The 21,121-nt window shown below is 39.1% G+C and overlaps 1 protein-coding gene across 8 annotated transcripts in view; it reads right to left on the bottom strand.

Annotated features, from left to right (window-relative positions):
• LOC128686346 (glutathione S-transferase C-terminal domain-containing protein homolog) overlaps positions 1-21,121 on the bottom strand; it is a 70,813-nt gene that overhangs the window by 5,706 nt on the left and 43,986 nt on the right. For 6 of the 8 annotated variants that reach the window (XM_070085913.1, XM_070085914.1, XM_070085912.1 and 3 more), the window contains one exon: positions 8,499-8,662. The exons of 1 other annotated variant lie outside the window; for it this stretch is intronic. Coding sequence is in view for 2 of the 7 variants with exons in the window: in XM_070085919.1 (XP_069942020.1) it covers positions 8,500-8,662 (163 nt within the window). In the remaining 5 variants the exon portion in view is untranslated. Of the gene's footprint in view, positions 1-8,498; positions 8,663-16,571; positions 17,183-21,121 lie in introns of those variants that run through there. One more of the 8 variants, XM_070085916.1, reaches the window with a different exon arrangement.

Genomic DNA, 21,121 nt, shown 5'->3' with positions numbered 1-21,121 from the left:
TACATGTACAAGCATATATATACACACCCCTTTGAGTTTTCTTCTATTTTCTTTCTAGTTCTTGTTCTTGTTTATTTCCTCTTACCTCCATGGGGAAGTGGAACAGAATTCTTCCTCCGTAAGCCATGCGTGTTGTAAGAGGCGACTAAAATGCCGGGAGCAAGGAGCTAGTAACCCCTTCTCCTGTATATATTACTAAATGTAAAAGGAGAAACTTTCGCTTTTCCTTTTGGGCCACCCCGCCTCGGTGGGATACGGCCGGTGTGTTGAAAGAAGAAAAGATCTGAGTTTTCTTTGATTTTATCATTTTATCTTAGTTCTTGTTCTTATTACTTTTCCTTTTATATCCATGGGGAAGTGGAATAAGAATCTTTCCTCCGTAAGCCATGCGCCATGCGTGTTGTAAAAGTCAACTAAAATGCTGGGAACAATGGACTAGTAACCCCTTTTCCTGTAATAATTACTAAAAGGAATAAGAAGAAAATTGTCAAAGTGGGAAGTCTGAATGTGTGTGGATGTTGTGTGAATGATAAGAAAGAGATGATTGTGGAGGTTATGAATGAGAAGAAGCTGGATGTCCTGGCTTAAGTGAAACAAAGCTGAAGGGGGTGGGTGAGTTTCAGTGGAGAGGAATAAATGGGATTAGGTCAGGGGTTTCTAATAGAGTTAGAGCTAAAGAAGGAGTAGTAATAATGTCGAAGGATAAGCTATGGCAGGAAAAGAGGGACTATAAATGTATTAATTCAAGGATTATGTGGAGTAAAATAAAGGTTGGATGTGAGAAGTGGGTTATAGTAAGCATATATGCACCAGGGAAAGAGAGAAGTATAGAGGAGAGAGAGAGAGATTCTGGGAAATGTTGAGTGAATGCGTGGGGAGTTTTGAACCAAGTGTGAGAGTACTTGTGGTTGGGGATTTTAATGCTAAAGTGGGTAAAATTGTTGTGGAGGTTGCCAGAGGTAAATGAAAATGGGGAGCCTTTAATTGAGCTATGTGTAGAAAGAGGTTTGGTAATAAGTAATACATATTTTATGAAAAAGAGGATAAATAAATATACAAAGTATGATGTAGCACATAATGAAAGTAGTTTGTTAGATTATGTATTGGTGGATAAAAGGCTGATGGGTAGGCTCCAGGATGTACAGGTTTATAGAGGGGCAACTGATATAACGGATCATTATCTAGTTGTAGCTACAGTTAGAGTAAGAGGTAGATGGGATAAGAGAAAAATGGCAACAACAAGTAAAACGGAGGTGAAAGTGTATAAACTAAGGGAGGAGGAAGTTCAGGTGAAATATAAGCAACTATTGGCAGAAAGGTGGGCTGGTGCAGGTATGAGTAGTAGGGGGGTTGAAGAGGGTTGGAATAGTTTTAAAAATGCAGTATTAGAATGTGGGGCAGAAGTTTGTGGCTATATGAGGGTGGGTACAGGAGGAAAGAGGAGTGATTGGTAGAATGATGAAGTAAAGTGTGTGATAAAAGAGAAAAAGGTAGCTTATGAGAGGTATTTACAAAGCAGAAGTGTTATAAGAAGAGTAGAGTATATGGAGAGTAAAAGAAAGGTGAAGAGAGTGGTGAGAGAGTGCAAAAGGAGAGTGGATGATAGAGTGGGAGAGGTACTGTCAAGAAATTTTAATGAAAATAAGAAAAATTTTTTGAGTGAGTTAAACAAGTTAAGAAAACCTAAGGAACAAATGGATTTGTCAGTTAAAAACAGAGTAGAGGAGTTAGTAGATGGGGAGATGGAGAGAATATTTTAAGGAACTTTTAAATGTCAATGAAGAAAGGTAGGTGGTAATTTCATGCACTGACCAGGGAGGTATACCATCTTTTAGGAGTGAAGAAGAGCAGGATGTGAGTGTGGGGGAGGTGCGTGAGGCATTACGTAGAATGAAACGGGGTAAAGCAGCTGGAACTGACGGGATCATGACAGAAATGTTAAAAGCAGGGGGGAGGGATAGTGTTGGAGTGGTTGGTATTTTTGTTTAATATATGTATGAAAGAGGGGAAGGTACCTAGGGATTGGTAGAGAGCATGTATAGTCCCTATATATAAAGGGAAGGGGGACAAAAGAGATTGTAAAAATTATAGAGGAATAAGTTTACTGAGTATACCAGGAAAAGTGTACAGTAGAGTCATTATTGAAAGAATTAGAGGTAAGACAGAATGTAGAATTGTGGATGAGCAAGGAGGTTTTAGAGTGGGTAGGGGATGTGTAGATCAAGTGTTTACATTGAAGCATATATGTGAGCAATATTTCGATAAAGGTAGGGAAGTTTTTATTGCATTTATGGATTTAGAAAAGGCATATGATAGAGTGGATAGGGAAGCAATGTGGAAGATGTTGCAAGTACAGTGGACCCCCGCTTTACGATCACCTCCCAATGCGACAAATTATGTAAGTGTATTTATGTAAGTGCGTTTGTACGTGTATGTTTGGGGGTCTGAAATGGACTAATCTAATTCACAATATTCCTTATGGGAACAAATTCGGTCAGTACTGGCACCTGTACATACTTCTGGAAGGAAAAAATATCGTAAACCGGGGGTCCACTGTACATGTATATGGAATATGTGGTAAGTTACTAAATGCTGTAAAGAGTTTTTATGAGGATAGTGAGGCTCAGGTTAGGGTGTGTAGAAGAGAGGGAGACTACTTCCCGGTAAAAGTAGGTCTTAGACATGGATGTCTAATGTCAATTAATGGTTGTTTAATATATTTACAAATGGGGATGTAAAAGAAGTAAATGCTTGGGTGTTCGGGAGAGGGGTGGGATTAAATTATGGGGAATTATATACAAAATGGGAAGTGACACAGGTACTTTTTGCTGATGATACTGTGCTTATGGGAGATTCTAAAGAAAAATTGCAAAGGTTAGTGGACGAATTTGGGAGTGTGTGTAAAGGTACAAAGTTGAAAGTGAACATAGAAAAGAGTAAGGTGATGAGTGCATTAAATGATTTAGATAAAGAAAAATTGGATATCAAATTGGGGAGGAGGAGTATGGAGGAAGTGAATGTTTTCAGATACATGTATTTGGGAGTTGACGTGTCAGCGGATGGATTTATGAAGGATGAGGTTAATCATAGAATTGATGAAGGAAGTGAGTGGTGCATTGAGGTATATGTGGAGGCAAAAAATGTTATCTATGGAGGCAAAGAAGGGAATGTATGAAAGTATAGTATTACCAACACTCTTATATGGGTGTGAAGCTTGGGTTGTAAATGCTGCAGCAAGGAGGCAGTTGGAGGCAGTGGAGATGTCCTGTCTAAGGGCAATGTGTGGTGTAAATATTATGCAGAAAATTCGGAGTGTGGAAATTAGGAGAAGGTGTGGAGTTAATAAAAGTATTAGTCAGAGGGTCAGAGGACTGAAGAGGGTTTGTTGAGGTGGTTTGGTCATTTAGAGAGAATGGATCAAAGTAGAATGACATAGAGAGCGTATAAATCTGTAGGGGAAAGAAGGCGGGGTAGGGGTCGTCCTCAAAAAGGTTGGAGGGAGGGGGTAAAGGAGGTGTTGTGGGAGAGGGGTTTGGACTTCCAGCAAGCGTGCGTGAGCGTGTTAGATAGGAGTGAATGAAGACAAATGGTATTTGGGACCTGACGAGCTGTTGGAGTGTGAACAGGGTAATATTTAGTGAAGGGATTCTGGGAAACCGGTTATTTTATATAACCAGACTTGAGTCCTGGAAATGGGAAGTACAATGCCTGCACTCTAAAGGAGGGGTTTGGGATACTGGCAGTTTGGAGGGATATACAGTGGACCTTTGCATACCGTTGGCATCACATAACGTTAAATCCGCATACCGATACATTTTATCACTAAAATTTTGCCTCGCATACCGCTAAAAAACTCGCTCAACGCTATTCGTCCGAGACGCTTCTAATGTGCGGCCTGAGCCAGCTTCACATGTTCCGCCGGTGGCATTGTTTACAAGCCAGCCTCCGCGGTAACATCCAAGCATACAATCGGAACATTTCGTATTATTACAGCGTTTTTGGTGATTTCATCTGCAAAATAAGTGACCATGGGCCCCAAGAAAGCCTCTAGTGCTAACCCAGTGGTAAAAAGGGTGAGAAATACTATCATACCACAGTCAGCTGCTGCTGCACCACGGTCAGCTGTTGCTTGACCAGTCAGCTGTTGCTGGATCAGTCAGCTGCTGTTGCACCACGATCAGCTGTTGTTGGACCAGTCAGCTGTTGCTGAATCAGTCAGCTGCTGCTGCACCACGATCAGCTGTTGCTAGACCAGTCAGCTGTTGCTGGATCAGTCAGCTGCTGCTGCACCACAATCAGCTGTTGCTGGACCAGTCAGCTGTTCCTGGATCAGTTAGCTGCTGCTGCACCATGATCAGTTGTTGCTGGATCAGTCAGCTGCTGCTGCACTACGATCAGCTGTTGCTGGACCAGTCAGCTGTTGCTGGATCAGTCAGCTGCTGCTGCACCACGATCAGCTGTTGTTGGACCAGTCAGCTGTTGCTGAATCAGTCAGCTACTGCTGCACCACAATCAGCTGCTGCTGCACCACGATCAGCTGTTGCTGGACCAGTCAGCTGTTGCTGGATCAGTTAGCTGCTGCTGCTGCACCACTATCAGCTGTTGCTGGACCAGTCAGCTGTTGCTGGATCAGTCAGCTGTTGCTGGATCAGTCAGCTGTTGCTGGATCAGTCAGCTGTTGCTGGACCAGTCAGCTGTTGCTGGATCAGTCAACTGTTGCTGGATCAGTCAACTGTTGGTGGACCAGTCAGCTGTTGCTGGATCAGTCAACTGTTGCTGGACCAGTCAGCTGTTGCTGGATCAGTCAGCTGTTGCTGGATCAGTCAGCTGTTGCTGGATCAGTCAGCTGTTGCTGGATCAGTCAGCTGTTGCTGGACCAGTCGGCTGTTGCTGGATCAGTCAACTGTTGCTGGATCAGTCAACTGTTGGTGGACCAGTCAGCTGTTGCTGGATCAGTCAACTGTTGCTGGACCAGTCAGCTGTTGCTGGATCAGTCAGCTGTTGCTGGATCAGTCAGCTGTTGCTGGATCAGTCAGCTGTTGCTGGATCAGTCAGCTGTTGCTGGACCAGTCAGCTGTTGCTGGATCAGTCAGCTGTTGCTGGATCAGTCAGCTGCTGTTGCACCACGGTCAGCTGCTGTTGCACCATCAGCTGTTTCTGAACATGACTCGTCCCGAACCTGTCCGTCCAGCCTGAGCGCCTGCCTTGCCGTCATTGTTTACAAGCCAGGGTGGCCAGTTGCATGCATACATTCGATACATTTTGTATTATTCCATTATTTATAGTGCTTGTAACTGCTAAATAAGCCACCATGGGCCCAAAGAAAGCTTCTAGTGCCAACCCTGTGGTAAAAAGGGTGATAAATACTATCGTACCACAGTCAGCTGCTGCTGCTGCACCACGGTCAGCTGATAAATTGGACCAGTCAGCTGTTGCTGCACCACAGCTGCTGCTGCACCATGGTCAGCTGCACCACAGCTGTTGTTGTTGCTGCACCACCGTCAGCTGTATTACTCGAAGATGTGGAGAGAGTGTCGTTGGTGTGGCTTAACGTGAAACAATTACCGAGAAACAATTAACCCCAGAGGGTTAGCCACCCAGGATAACCCAAGAAAGTCAGTGCATCATCGAGGACTCTAACTTATTTCCATTGGGGTCCTTAATCTTGTCTCCCAGGATGCAACCCACACCAGTCGACTAACACCTAGGTGAACAGGGAAAAATGCCTGGAACTAGTGCTCATATTGGTGAATTTAAAGCCAGCAAAGGTTGGTTTGAGAGATTTAAGAATCGTAGTGGCATACACAGTGTGATAAGGCCTGTTCTGGAAGAAAACGCCTAACAGGACCTACAGTACTCAGGAGGAAAAGGCACTCCCAGGACACAGTGTCTCATCAGTCATTGCTGCATCTTCAATAAAGGTAAGTGTCATTTATTCTTCATTTAGTAGAGTAGTACATGCACAATATATACTGTGCATGTACTACTCTACTATTGTGCATGTATCCTTCTCTTTGTGTGTAGGAAAATGTATATTTCATGTGGTAAAAAATTTTTTTTCATACTTTTGGGTGTCTTGCACGGATTAATTTTATTTCCATTATTTCTTATGGGGAAAATTCATTTGCATAACGATAATTTTGCATAACAATGAGCTCTCATGAACGGATTAATATCGTTATGCGGGGGTCCACTGTATTGTGTATTTCTATACTTCTAAACTGTTGTATTCTGAGCACCTCTGCAAAAACAGTGATTATGTGTGAGTGAGGTGAAAGTGTTGAATGATGATGAAAGTATTTTCTTTTTGGGGATTTTCTTTCTTTTTGGTCACCCTGCCTTGGTGGGAGATGGCCGACTTGTTGGGAAAAAAAAAAACTGATATTATTTATATAATTATTATAATATTGCATAACAGTAAATTTTCTATTTTTTTGGTGTGAATAAAAATTGTTTGTGAATAAAAAATCAAAATGGAATTTATCTGTAAAAATGAATTCCATGAGGAGCACTAAACCTGTAGGATTATACAGCACATGTGGGGGGGGGTGGAAGATATTCAGGCTCAATTCAGGGAACCGAAGCACAGATCCAATTCTCTAGATCAAGAGTCCCTCACCAGCATCAAGGAACCTCCCTTGAGGGGTGTAAAGCCTGGAAATGTAACTAATAAACAGATGAAATGTTATTTTAGTGCTAGAAATGCCTGCACTTTATTTTGGACCCTAATTTGAAATTGGAATATTTTGAACTTTATTTATTTATGTATGTCTTTGCAAATAGTACACTGAGATTATGTATTTACAATAATGGGATGCAATGCAAAGAGAGCCTCTATTATGCCTAGGCATTATGGGCTTTGTGTGAAATTGGCCAAATTACCAATTTCTGATCACTTTAATGGGTAGTTGAAATAGTTGATTGGGCAGTTTCTTGTGCTCACTCAATCAAATAGAATCAATACTAATGAAATAGCTAAGAATCTGGTTGACTGGAATAATGTAATTGACTGATGTGTAAATATCACTTATGCAGTAAAATTCGCAATAGTGTAATTTTATCAATTTTCCATCAAATTTCATATTTTTTTGTTTTATTACCTTCAGAAAAAGATTCTCTTACCATTTCATAAGAATTTTTTTTTTTTTTTTTTTTTTAAATTCTTGGACCCTGTGGACAAGGTGTAGAATCACGGCTTGAATTCTCAAAGGGTTAATAAATAATGAAAAAGCTCACATGTACACTGCTATTTTACATGGCAAAACGACACTAATTGGGAACTGACCCTGAAATGGCTTGATGAAGCAGAAAAGTTAAAAACCAAATTTAATGGAATGCATCTCTAAGTTTAACATGAGTGTTTAAGGGAAACTGGGGTTTGCCTAGCATAAAAATTTATTAGGAACTAATTTCTCCCAATATATATATGTTATGTTTTAGGTATGCTTGCAACTGACTTATATATTTGAAAAGAGGCCAGTTATTAAATACATGACACTACAAAGTGTCATTTATACACAGCTTCAGCTGTATATAAATGACACTTTTTGTAACAAGGAAGGAAACCAGAACAATATTCATGCGGCAGTAAGCCCTGGTAGCTCCAAATGGCCAGATGCCTCAGTCTTAACCGTATTATCATTGTGTCTGGTGTTAGTCATAAACAAGAGAATGCAGTAAGACTTTCAACGTTGAAATGCAACAATAAAAGTTTTGTAGATGAATGGTTCAGAGAACCGACATGTTGATAAATTAGACACATGTGCAACTCTTGGGTATCTCTATTGAGAAAACGTTTCACCACACAGTGGCTTCATCAGTCCATACAAAGGAGAATCTTGAAGAACAGGAGGAGAATGAGGTAATCAGTCCCTCAACCTTGAGTCGATGTGGTCAGTCCATCAATCTTGAATAGAATACGGCATACGTGCTGAGAAGGAGCTTATAAACCGTTGGCAGGAGAGGTGTAGCAGTCATAGGTCGTGTAACATTCTCCTCCTGTTCTTCAAGATTCTCCTTTGTATGGACTGATGAAGCCACTGTGTGGCGAAACGTTTTCTCAATAAAGATACCCAAGAGTTGCACATGTGTCTAATTTATCAACATGTCGGTTCTCTGAACCATTCATCTACAAACCTGTCAGACACTGCAACTTCTTGGGATCTTAATACTTGAATTCTTTGCCTAATTCTTGGGCACGACCTACTTCAACACTGAACAAATGTTACACGACCTATGACTGCTACACCTCTCCTGCCAACGGTTTATAAGCTCCTTCTCAGCACGTATGCCGTATTCTATTCAAGATTGATGGACTGACCACATCGACTCAAGGTTGAGGGACTGATTACCTCATTCTCCTCCTGTTCTTCAAGATTCTCCTTTGTATGGACTGATGAAGCCACTGTGTGGCGAAACGTTTTCTCAATAAAGATACCCAAGAGTTGCACATGTGTCTAATTTATCAATAAAAGTTTTACTGCATATCAAAAACTTACCTCAAACTGATGTCTTTGGTAAGAGATATGGGTTTAAACGGCCTTGTGAACGAAGTTTCTGATATCTCAAAGCTGTTGATAGTCCTGCAATAACACCAATGGCTGCTGCTAATCCCTCAAAGAGCCAAAATCTAAATTCCTCTTGCCACACTAACATATCACAGCTAAAAAGTATTAGGTAAGATTTAATATTATTTTTTTTACATACATTTTTGCAAAAAATTAACATCAACTATCTGTTCAAGAAGGTCCCAAATAAATCAATGTAGACAACTGCATTACTTTGGTAAACATTATATAATTTTAACTTTATTGTGAAATCTATTGGTGAACCATTCATGCATTTCAAATTAAGTGCTACATGGAAGAGTGCTCTCTCTATCCTGAAACCCCATACCCCTCAAGGGAGGTTTCTTGATGCCAGTAAAGGGCCCTTGATCTGAGGAATTGAACCTGACTTTCCCTTCCTTGGACCAAACAATTATTTTCCATTCACTCAAGCACTCTCTGACCTCTGTGGGTTTAGTGCTCTCCCATGAAAGTAATAATAATAATAATAATAATAATAGTAATAATAATAATAATAATCTGCATCTTGAGCTTATAAGGACAGCACCCTCAAGTAGCTCCTGCCTCAACATGCAGCATACTGACATTGTACCTACTACATATACTCCATCTATTGTACTGGACTGAAAAAGCCCCTAGTGGGCAACACATCTTAAATGTCCTAAAACTGTTTCCATCTTACTCGTGAACATTGTTAATACACCATTTAGCCTGCAATATCTTATGTGGCATGTGTATTATGTGTTATTATTAATCTAGAATTACAGGTAGTAGGTTGGTAGACAGCAACCAACCAGGGAGGTACTACCGTCCTGCCAAGTGAGTGTAAAACGGAAGCCTGTAATTGTTTTACATGATGGTAGGATTGCTGGTGTTTTTTTTTTCTGTCTCATAAACATGCATGGTTTCAGGTACGTCTTGCTACTTCTACTTACACTTAGGTCACGCTACACATACATGTACAAACATATATACACCCATCTGGGTTTTCTTCTATTTTCTTACTAGTTCTTGTTTATTTCCTCTTACCTCCATGGGGAAGTGGAACAGAATTCTTCCTCCGTAAGCAATGCGTGTTGTAAGAGGCGACTAAAATGCTGAGAGCAAGGGGCTAGTAACCTCTTCTCCTGTATATATTACTAAATGTAAAAGGAGAAACTTTCGTTTTTCCTTTTGGGCCACCCCGCCTCGGTGGGATACGACCGGTGTGTTGAAAGAAAGAAAGATTAATCTAGAATGAAATTTGGTGTATGTGTGATGCTTGCAGCAACCATTAATTCTCTCACTGTCTTCCATGTTGATCTATGTTACTGATGCCAGTGTCACACATGTAAATCTGCATTTAAAGAGCACCCTCAAATATGCTGTGAGCAGTAAATTTTGGCTTAGACATGAGAGAAAGGGGTCTGTGTGGTGGGTGTGTACAATGTAAAAAAACAATCTTCCCCCACGCAGTGCATAATGCAAAGTCAATGACCTTGAGAGAGGCACTGCATTACCTGCTTGTGACTTTCACCCATATTCACTATGTGAAGAGAGGTGAAGGTGCCTCCTTCACCCCCCCCCTATTCTCCTGTATTCTCAACTCTCCACCTTTACCATAGCATCCAGTAAAGGCAGAAGTCACTGAACCAGGAAAGTGTGTGAGCATCAGTACCAACGTAGGCCTAATGTGGCTGAGGAATGTGCGAGGAAGGTGGGTAGCCAGCAGGCAACAGTGAGCTTGTAGTGCTTATTATATTAAGATGGAATAAGTGTTCCAGCCTTCACAGCTAGCTAACCTCTTCCTTTTTACTCTTCGAACCATTGAGGTGGAGTAAAAAGTATTAGAGCCCAGGCTAGCTCATTCTACAGGCAACACCTAGCAATTCACCCACCGCTGCATGCCACCCCCAAGTGCCACCAACACCCACAACCCCTCCTTCTTCCTCTCCTGCTCTTCCCTCAGCAACTCAAATGCAAGTTTTAGATTTCTGGCACCCAACTTTAAAAGGCCTAGTTTTAGTGGTGGTGACAGATGGCGCTGACAGCTCTTCTGGCTGGAGTAAACAACATCAGCTGATTCCCTACTCATACTATTCAAAGACAAGAATGCTATTCATCTCATTGATGTTTCTCAGATATAGAAGAGACCTAAGGATGCTATCGTGTGTGATTTATATATAGGTTAATTCAGTATCAGCAGAAGTGTATTCTAAGCACTAATGTGTGCACTTGTTGTATGTGATAACAGTTGTCATACATGGTAACATGTGTGAGTGAGTTTGTTTGGGTACTGGTTCATCTACATACAGCTGAACAAACACCCGTACATACATACATGCATGCATACATAGTAAAGTGTGAGTTACCTAAGGTGGCCCAAAGAAGTCGGGCATGGTGATTTATCTCACTGTCATTGCAACATAGCTAGCTAGCATTTTTTTTTTTGTATGTTAACGTGCAAGGAAAGCTCATATTGCATACTTACAATCCCTTTTTGTTGTAACATAACCCATGTATTGCTGGTAAGCTCCTGGTTATAATTGAAAGAATTAGAGGTAAGACAGAATGTAGGATTGCAGATGAGCAAGGAGGTTTTAGAGTGGGTAGGGGATGTGTAGATCAAGTGTTTACATTGAAGCATATATGTGAGCAATATTTCGATAAAGGTAGGGAGGTTTTTATTGCATTTATGGATTTAGAAAAGGCATATGATAGAGTGGATACAGGAGCAATGTGGCAGATGTTGCAAGTATATGGAATAGGTGGTAAGTTACTAAATGCTGTAAAGAGTTTTTATGAGGATAGTGAGGCTCAGGTTAGGGTGTGTAGAAGAGAGGGAGACTACTTCCTGGTAAAAGTAGGTCTTAGACAGGGATGTGTAATGTCACCATGGTTGTTTAATGTATTTATAGATGGGGTTGTAAAAGAAGTAAATGCTAGGGTGTTCGGGAGAGGGGTGGGATTAAATTATGGGGAATCAAATTCAAAATGGGAATTAACACAGTTACATTTTGCTGATGATACTGTGCTTATGGGAGATTCTAAAGAAAAATTGCAAAGGTTAGTGGATGAGTTTGGGAATGAGTTTGGGAACTTTATTATTTTTTAAATACACTACCTAACAGAATACTCCATACGACTGAATGTACAACAATGCATGCAACCATATGACCTGTCTTTGTAATACTCATTTGTGCTTTATAGTTATCTGTTTACAATAATGTACTATCACTGATTTCATCATTGCTTAGTTAATTTTAAGCCAGCCCGAAATGCTATGCATAGTATAAGTGGCTTTGGCATGCTGCTCTTATCTGTATTTTTTTGTACCTCTGTATGTATGCTCAAATTGTTAATAAATAAATAAATAAATAAATAAATAAATAAATAAATAAATGTTCAGCATAAAATAAATAAATAAATAAATGTTCAGTAAGAATAATCACTAAATCCCATCCCTGGCAACACACCCCCCCACTCTTCATAGATCTAAACTTACTCCCTGTTCAGAACATCCACACTTACTACTGTGCAATCTATATCTACAGGACCTTAAATTCCACTATTAACCTTGACCTAAAACACTTTCTTGATAGTTGTGACAGGATCCACAGGCATAACACCAGACACAAACATCTCTATGACATTCCCCGTGTTTGACTAAACCTTTACAAAAATTCAATGTATTTCAAAGGACCTAAAATCTGGAACACCCTACCTGAAAACTCTAGAACTGCAGACACATTCATCACTTTCAAAACTACAGTTAGAAAACATCTTATCTCCCTGATCCACCCCAACAACTAACTACATGATAACCACCTGGTGGTTCACAATTACACTCACTTACCCACTGACTATAAACCCAGAAATAATAATCTTAATCTTAAAATAATAAATCCTAACTAGTCATAAGTTTGCCTATGATACTCCAATATAGACACTTTGTATTGTGCCAAAACAAAAGCATTCACATTGCTAAACTCACAAATTATGATGTAGTCACTTAGCCTTAATACCATAATCTGTAAGGATTTATTCTTAAGAATTAATCTAAGTTTGCTTGAAATGCCTAGCCAGGCTAGGTGTCCTAGTGGCCCCCTCTGTAATTAGTATTTTATAACATGTAAACCACACAATAACCAAAACCTGTAAACCCTATGTTGTAACCCTTATAGAGAATAAACTTGAATTGGATTGAATTTAATTTGTTTACTCTTGAGCTTCGCTAAAGAACAGAACATTTTCGCTACTGTGACAGCAATTTCAAGATACTTTTCGTCATGAAAGCAATCAAAATCATATATATTTCTGTAATATATATTTCATTCTATCAAATGAGACCAAAAAAATGAGAATATAACCATAAAAACATATATAAATATACCGCTAAGTGGCCGCTAATGGCTGAGAAGTGAACTCCGCTATTTATGGTCTTATTTCTTTCATTTTTGGTGTACGTTAAGAAGTATCTTTCCATCATACATTGCCCAAGTTTGAATAAGATAACCCAACAAACAACTGAGAAAATAATAATAATAATAATATAATAATAATAATAATAATAATAATAATAATAATAATAATAATAATAATAATAATAATACAGTGGACCCCGGTTCACGATATTAATCCGTTCCTTAGAGCTCATCGTAAACCAAAATTATCGGAAAGCGAATCAATTTTCCCCATAAGAAATAATGGAAATCAACTTAATCCGTGCAAGACACCCAAAAGTATGAAAATTTTTTGTTTTACCACATGAAATATTAATTTTAATACACACAAACTGAAGACATGTACAGTTACATGACACTTACCTTTATTGAAGATCTGGTGATGATTGATGGGATGGGAGGAGGGGAGAGTGTAGATGGTCTTAGTGTTTAGAAGGGGAATCCCCTTCCATTAGGACTTGAGGTAGCAAGTCCTTTTCCGGAGTTACTTCCCTTCTTCTTTTAATGCCACTAGGACCAGCTTGAGAGTCACTGGACTTCTGTTGCACAACATATCTGTCCATAGAAGCCTGTACCTCTCGTTCCTTTATGACTTTCCTAAAGTGTTTCACAACATTGTCAGTGTAATAGTCACCAGCACAGCTTGCAATAGCTGTGTGAGGGTGATTTTCATCCATAAAGGTTTGCACTTCAAGCCACTTTGCACATATTTCCTTAATCTTTGAAGTAGGCAACTTCTTCAATTTCTCTATCCCCTCCTCTGAAGCATTTTCCTCAGGTGTGGCCTCTTGCTGTTGAAGATGATCTAATAGCTCATCAGTGGTTAGTTCTTCATTGTCCTCCTCCACCAACTCTTCCACATCCTCCCCACTAACCTCCAACTCCAAGGACTTCCCCAATGCCACAATGGATTCCTCAACTGGCATACGCTTCTCAGGGTTAGCCTCAAACCCTTCGAAATCCCTTTTGTCTACACATTCTGGCCACAGATTTTTCCAGGCAGAGTTCAAGGTCCTCTTAGTCACTCCCTCCCAAGCCTTACCTATAAGGTTTACACAGTTGAGGATATTAAAGTGATCCTTCCAAACCTCCTTTAGAGTCAATAGAGTATGTATCTGTGGTCACTTCAAAGCACCTTTCAAACATAGCTTTTGTGAACAGTTTCTTGAAGTTGGAAATGACCTGCTGGTCCATGGGTTGCAGGAGAGGAGTGGTATTAGGAGGCAAAAACTTGACCTTAATGAAACTCATGTCCCCAGAAAGTCGCTCTGCCAAGTCTGTAGGATGACCAGGGGCAATGTCTAATACCAGGAGGCACTTATGGTCTAATTTCTTTTCAATTAGGTAATTTTTCACATTGGGGGGCAAATGCATGGTGTAACCAGCCATAGAAAAAGTCCCTAGTGACCCATGCCTTACTGTTTGCCCTCCACAGCACACACAAATTAGCCTTGAGGACATTGTTTTTCCTGAACACTCTGGGAGTTTCAGAGTGATACACCAATAAAGGCTTCACTTTGCAATCACCACTAGCATTGGCACACATCAGAAGAGTAAGCCTGTCTTCATAGGCTTATGTCCTGGGAGTGCCTTTTCCTCCTGAGTAATGTAGGTCCTGCTTGGCAATTTCTTCCAAAACAGGCCTGTTTCGTCACAATTAAAAACTTGTTCAGGTTTCAATCCTTCAGCCTCTATGTACTCCTTGAATTCATGCACATATTTTTCAGCCGCTTTCTGGTCTAAACTGGCAGCTTCACCATGCATAATCACACTATGTATGCCACTACAATTCTTAAATCTTTCAAACCAACCTTTGCTGGCCTTAAATTCACTCACATCACCACTAGTTGCAGGCAATTTTTTTACCAAATCGTCATGCAACTGCCTACCCTTTTCACAGATGATCGCTTGAGAGATGCTATCTGTTTTTCATTTATCCACACCAATAACAGTCTCTCAACATTTTCTAACACTTGTGGTCGCTGTTTCGTAATCACAGTTGCACCTTTTGCAAGAACAGCTTCCTTGATTGCCGTTTTCCTGCTCACTATAGTAGAGATGGTTGATTGGGGTTTACTATACAACCTGACCAGCTCTGACACACGCACTCCACTTTCGTACTTTGCAATTATCTCTTCATTTCAACAGTCATTAGCACCCTTGGTCTCGTAGGGTTGGCACTAGGAGCTTTCTTGGGGCCCATGGTGACTTATTTTGCAGAAACAAGCACCAAAAACAGTGATAATATGGATAATATGGAATATACCGAATGTATCCTTAGATGCGCGCACACTTGCTGGCTTGTAAACACTGGCACACACGGGGGAGTTCAGGCCACACGTGGACATGTCTCGTACGAACCGCATCGCATACTGGGTTTTGTAACGGGAACTGAGGCAAATTCTCTGCGATATAATGCATCGGTTACCGGATTTATTGGATACCGATAACATCGAGAACCGGGGGTCCACTGTACCTTTATTTACTACACGTACATGTACAAGGTATACAGGCCTAGCTGACATCAGTGACATACTACTGTATAGAAAGCCGCTTGTTATGCAGAGTATTTCAAGAAAATTAGGTCAGTGTCCCAGGAGAACACCCACACTAGTCGGCTAACACCCAGGTACCCATTTACTGATGGGTAAACATAGACAACAGGTGTAAAGAAACACGCCTAATGTTTCTGCCCTGGCTGGGAATCGAATATTTACCAAAAATCATATATGACTAACCCAAGACAGGTACTAAAAATAAGCCATGTTGACTTTTTTGGGTTATCCTAGGTTTTCTACACATATGCTGCTATGTGTGATAATCTATATAGAGAAAATAACTTTTTTGTTTCAGGTTTATGGTGCAGTCCGAGTGTATATCACAGTTAACCCTGTGCTATACTCCGTTTTCTCTAATATAAGCCCCCAAGACAGGGATAGGAGAATGGTATTTGTATACCATATATCCTCTTCATACCTTCGTCGAACTGCTCAGTGTTATGCCAAATATTATTCATTCTGGAGTATTTAACATGTTTTATGTTATTTATATTGTTTATTATGTCATATTAGATCAATTGTGATAGGCAAATAAGCTGTAGTGTTGATATTAGCGTAATAATAAAGCATATTCTCCTGCATCATGAGACTGAGCTCATGGCAACCGACAGTGGCTTCAAAGCCACCTTATCTTTAATGGATAATGTACTGTGTTGATGCTTTACATAATGAGAAGCATTTCTTTTATTCATTGGAACCATGGCTAGGGCTAAAAGTAAACAGGTTAAAACAATAAATGGAGAAAAAGAAATTGGAATGACTTATGAAGCAAGTAGCGCCACCAAACAGTACCAGCAGGTTGGTGTGGCGACCCTGGAAATTTGAAATTATGCTAGCCAAAATTAGTGCCGAATAACTGAAGAAACCGAATAAATGATTGCCGGATTTGTGATGGCAGATCTGTATGTATATATACATTTTTTTTTATTAACCATGACTTGCTCCACGTAAAATTGTCACACTATGGTATAAGAGGGCACTCCCTCAACTACCTCAAGTCTTACCTCAGCAACAGAAGCCAATATGTGTACGCAAATGGGGCAAACTCTTCTGCACAACCAATTACAGTTGGTGTCCCACAGGGAAGTGTCCTTGGCCCTCTTCTCTTTCTCCTATACATAAATGACCTTCCAAATGCTTCGCAATTACTCAAACCCACACTATTTGCAGATGACACTACATACGTCTTCTCTCACCCCGAGCCCAGTCACGCTAGCCAATACTGTAAATACCGAATTACAGAAAATATCTACCTGGATGAGGACTAACAAACTTACACTAAACATTGACAAAACCTACTTCATTCAGTTTGGTAACAGAGCTACAGATGTCCCTCTTAACATAATGATAAATGGATCACCTATCACAAAACTAACAGAGGGAAAATTCTTAGGAATCCACCTTGATAATAGACTCAAATTTCATACACATATACATCAAATTTCTAAGAAAATTTCCAAGACTGTAGGCATACTATCGAAGATACGGTACTATGTTCCACAGTCAGCCCTCCTGGCCCTATATCACTCTCTTATTTACCCCTATCTCACCTATGGAATTTGTGCATGGGGCTCAACAACAATTAACCATCTCAGACCACTAATTACCCAACAAAAGGCTGCAGTTAGAATGATATGGAGATTCTCACTACAATAGCACACTCACCAATATTCAATACACTAAACCTATACCACTTACAAAACATCCATACTTATTACCTATTATACATAGAACATAACTCTGATATTAACCCTCCCCTCAAACATCTCCTTTGTAACCTCAACAGAACACATGACCATAACACAAGGCACAGATCACTCTTTACAGTGTTCCTCATGTCCATCTCCACTATCTACAAAACTCAATACATAAAAGCCTAAAATCTGGGATTATTACCTGTAAATATAAAAAGAAGCAACCTGTTTATAAATTCCAAGTCTCTTCTCAAAGATTACTCACCCCAAAAACCAAATAAATACTGAATAACTGAACATTATAAATTGTATATCTTAAATGTTTCTCACAATTATATCACATAAATATTAAACCTAAAAACCCAATCTAACTTTATTATTTTTAAATACACTACCTAACAAGTCACTACTAACTGAATGCAACCACATATGACCTGTCTTTGTAATACTCACTTGTGCTTTATAGTTATCTGTTTCACATTATTGTTTTATCACTGATTTCATCATTGTAGTAGCAGCGCTGTATAGTCATATTGTAGGCGCTTCTTTTGATTATAATAATAATAATCATTGCTTAGTTAATCTTAAGTTAATTTTAAGCCAGCCCGTAATGCTATGCATAGTATAAGTGGCTTTGGCATACTGCTCTTATCTGTATTTTTTTTTGTACCTCTGTATGTGTGCACAAATTGGAAATAAATAAATAAACACATCTATTAACACCAAGCATCCTCAAATCCATTAACACAAAGCACAAATATGAAAAACAGTATAGAATGGGTCAAATAACTGGAGAACAGTCAAAAAGTTACTCGTCATCATTTACCAGCCTGATAAGAAGGTCAAAAAAATTGTATTATGAAAATAGATTACTCGCAACATCAAGGTGATATATGAAAAAAAACCTGGAAAATATATCTGAAATTCTTGGAATTAAAAAGTTGTATCCAAAACAAAGCAATCAAACTAACAAAATCAGATGAGCCCTACTCCTCCTTGAGAGCAGCAAACAGACTTAATGTTTTCTTCTCCACCATAGGAAAAATCTAGCAAACAAAATGAGCACAAACACACGTCCATCAGACTACCTTATAAGTTCCCTACCCAATCGTGTTCCTGGCTCCAACCAGCCCCACTGGAGATTCTGCTCATCATCAACACCCTTAAAGAGAATGGGGACATCAGACAACTTGCCTGCTTTTACTTTCTAAACTTCTCAGAAGTGTACCACCAATTATTGTAATGCTCTTTAACCAATCCATTGAATCATCTACCTTCCCAACAATCCTCAAAATAGCGGGTCCTCCGATCATAAAAGGTGACCAAGCTGACCTGAACAACTATAGACCAATATCTAACGCTTTTTTCTCTCTAAAATCTTTGAAGAATTAATTCATAGATGGATCTATTCTACCTCGTTTCACACAACATAATGAAACCCTTGTCAGCGGTTGATTCAGAATAATAAGCACAAATGATGCTATCATGTACTGGGTAATATATACCGCACTTGAAAAGAAAGAAGTCCCATGGGCATTTTCTTTGATTTACTGCTTCGATACAGTCGACGATGAACTGTACTCCAAATTAATGCACTATGGTATCAGGAGCTGCTCCCTCAACTGCCAAGTCATGCAGCAGTAACAGAACTGTAAGTGTAGCAAATGATGCAAACTCTGTACTAGCCAGTACATTAGAAGTTTCCACAAGAGCGATCATGGACCACTCCTCTTTCATCATCAATGATCTACCAGATAAATCACATGTAAACCCATATTATTTGCAGGATGGCACTGTATGTGTCAACTTGCCACCCAAATACAGTCATACTAGCTGCAGTCAGTGCGATTACAAGAAAATATCTGCCTGGATGATGACTAACAAACTTATATAGAGCACTGATAAAACCTATTTCATTCAGTTTATGACTCAATGCAAATGATCAGTGCTATAGTGCTAAATGGTCATGATCTTAAAACTCTGAAATTATGGTGTGTCAGCAGTATGAGTTCTAGACTTTTAACAATCACCAGAAAATCTCAAGACTATTGACATACTATCAAAGATAAATTATATTACACAATCAATGTGTATATTACCATTCACTCATACATATCTTTACATATGGAATTTGTATGAGGATCAACAACATCAATCTCTAAATCACTGTGTAACAAAGGCAGTAAGATAATGTAATTCCTCCATGCTTTGTCATAATTTCAGAGTGAGATCATCACCATTATGAACATCCATATATATTGTGCCTACTACATGCACAGAACAATGCATGCAACTATCGCCACACTCAAACTTCTCTATAACCTAAACTGGTGCAGCTACAACTTCAAGACACAGATCTCTTTTGATACTCGATATCACATCCTGTGTAGCTCATATAAAGAGACTTCTAAATATAATTCATTACCAGAAGATATTAAAAGTAATAACCCAGTCTGAAAATCAATTTAAGACTCTTCTCAAGAAACCACTTTATCACCTAGACTAAATGCTAAATACTCAGTGCCACTCTGCCTCACTCACATCATAACTGAAGTATAATCACATTGTTGACGAGATATAATTGAATGTTGTTTTCACAAAAAGCATTTTTGAATATAAATATATCATTCCATGTTTAAATTTGATTCTGAACTATAATTAATATTCTCACTGTACAGCTTCTGGAAACGATTTTCCTGCCTTCAACTATGATATACTCTTAGTATTAAAGTGAATTTGTAAGACAATAATGTTAAGTTGCCCATAATGCCTAGGCATAATAGAGGCTCTCTTTGCATTGCAACCAACTATTGTAAATACAAAATCTCAATGTACTGTTTGCAAAGACATAAAATAAATAAATAAATAAATACATACAACCGAAACAGTCAAGGGGTTAACCCTTTCCAGTCGTAGGCCCTCCTCTAAACTTGTTCTCAGAGATTGAAATTTTTGAAAACAATTATTTTCTTCACGAATGATAGAGAATATTTTCGATCTCAATGACCCCAAAAATTATGAAATCTGTTCGACTTAGGTATATAAAGTTAGCAGTCTTGGCAGCGTTTCGCATGTTGATTTACCATGCGCTATTTTATTAATTCAGTGTGCCAGTTGACAAAATCATAACTATTTGGCTGAACTCCATTTTTCTATCGAATGAGTACAAGACTACCATTTACCAATTTCAACTGCTCCAATAGTGAATTAAGAAATTGGCAATTTTATAATTTCAAACAAATTTCAAGTTGCCATTCCAGAATAAACAAGACAGACATTCCTGGCACTAAAATAGCTTTTTCTTTGTTCATTAATCCCACATCCCCAGGCGCCTCCATATTTTTATTTTCTACTTTGATTTTATTCTCACTGTTTAAAATAGAAGATTTACTGTTATGCAGACTAGTACTGCATTGGTGTGAAATGGTATAAAATATCCAGCACATGAAAGAATATGAACTCACCAGTTTGATGTGTATTAGATAGCGTGATATGTTTGCTACACTTTTGAACTTAAGCAAAAAATCGAACATTTTCTGTTACTTTGAGCCAATTTCAAAGCACTTTCATTGTGAAACCAATCAAAATCATCTCAATTTCTGTAATATGTCTGTTCTAAAGTGAAACCAAAGAAAACCAAAAGTGCAACATAAATCTCTCTGAGAAATGTAGTGTAAAGCTGCTGTTTTCAGCAAAAAGCTATGATGAGGTTTTTTCTCTCATTGCACTGTGTGCTGCAGGATTTTTATACTGTGCTGACCACACAGACCCATTTGCTCATATACTTAGGCCACCAACTTTTTCTCTGCGTAGATTTAGAGAACACTAGAATTTACGCGTACTAGTACATTGGAAACCCT

The sequence above is a fragment of the Cherax quadricarinatus genome, chromosome 17 (assembly GCF_038502225.1).
Source record: "Cherax quadricarinatus isolate ZL_2023a chromosome 17, ASM3850222v1, whole genome shotgun sequence".
Lineage (NCBI taxonomy): Eukaryota > Metazoa > Arthropoda > Malacostraca > Decapoda > Parastacidae > Cherax > Cherax quadricarinatus.
The sequence above is the reverse complement of the archived record's forward strand: the minus strand, read 5'-3'. Positions and strand labels throughout refer to the sequence as shown.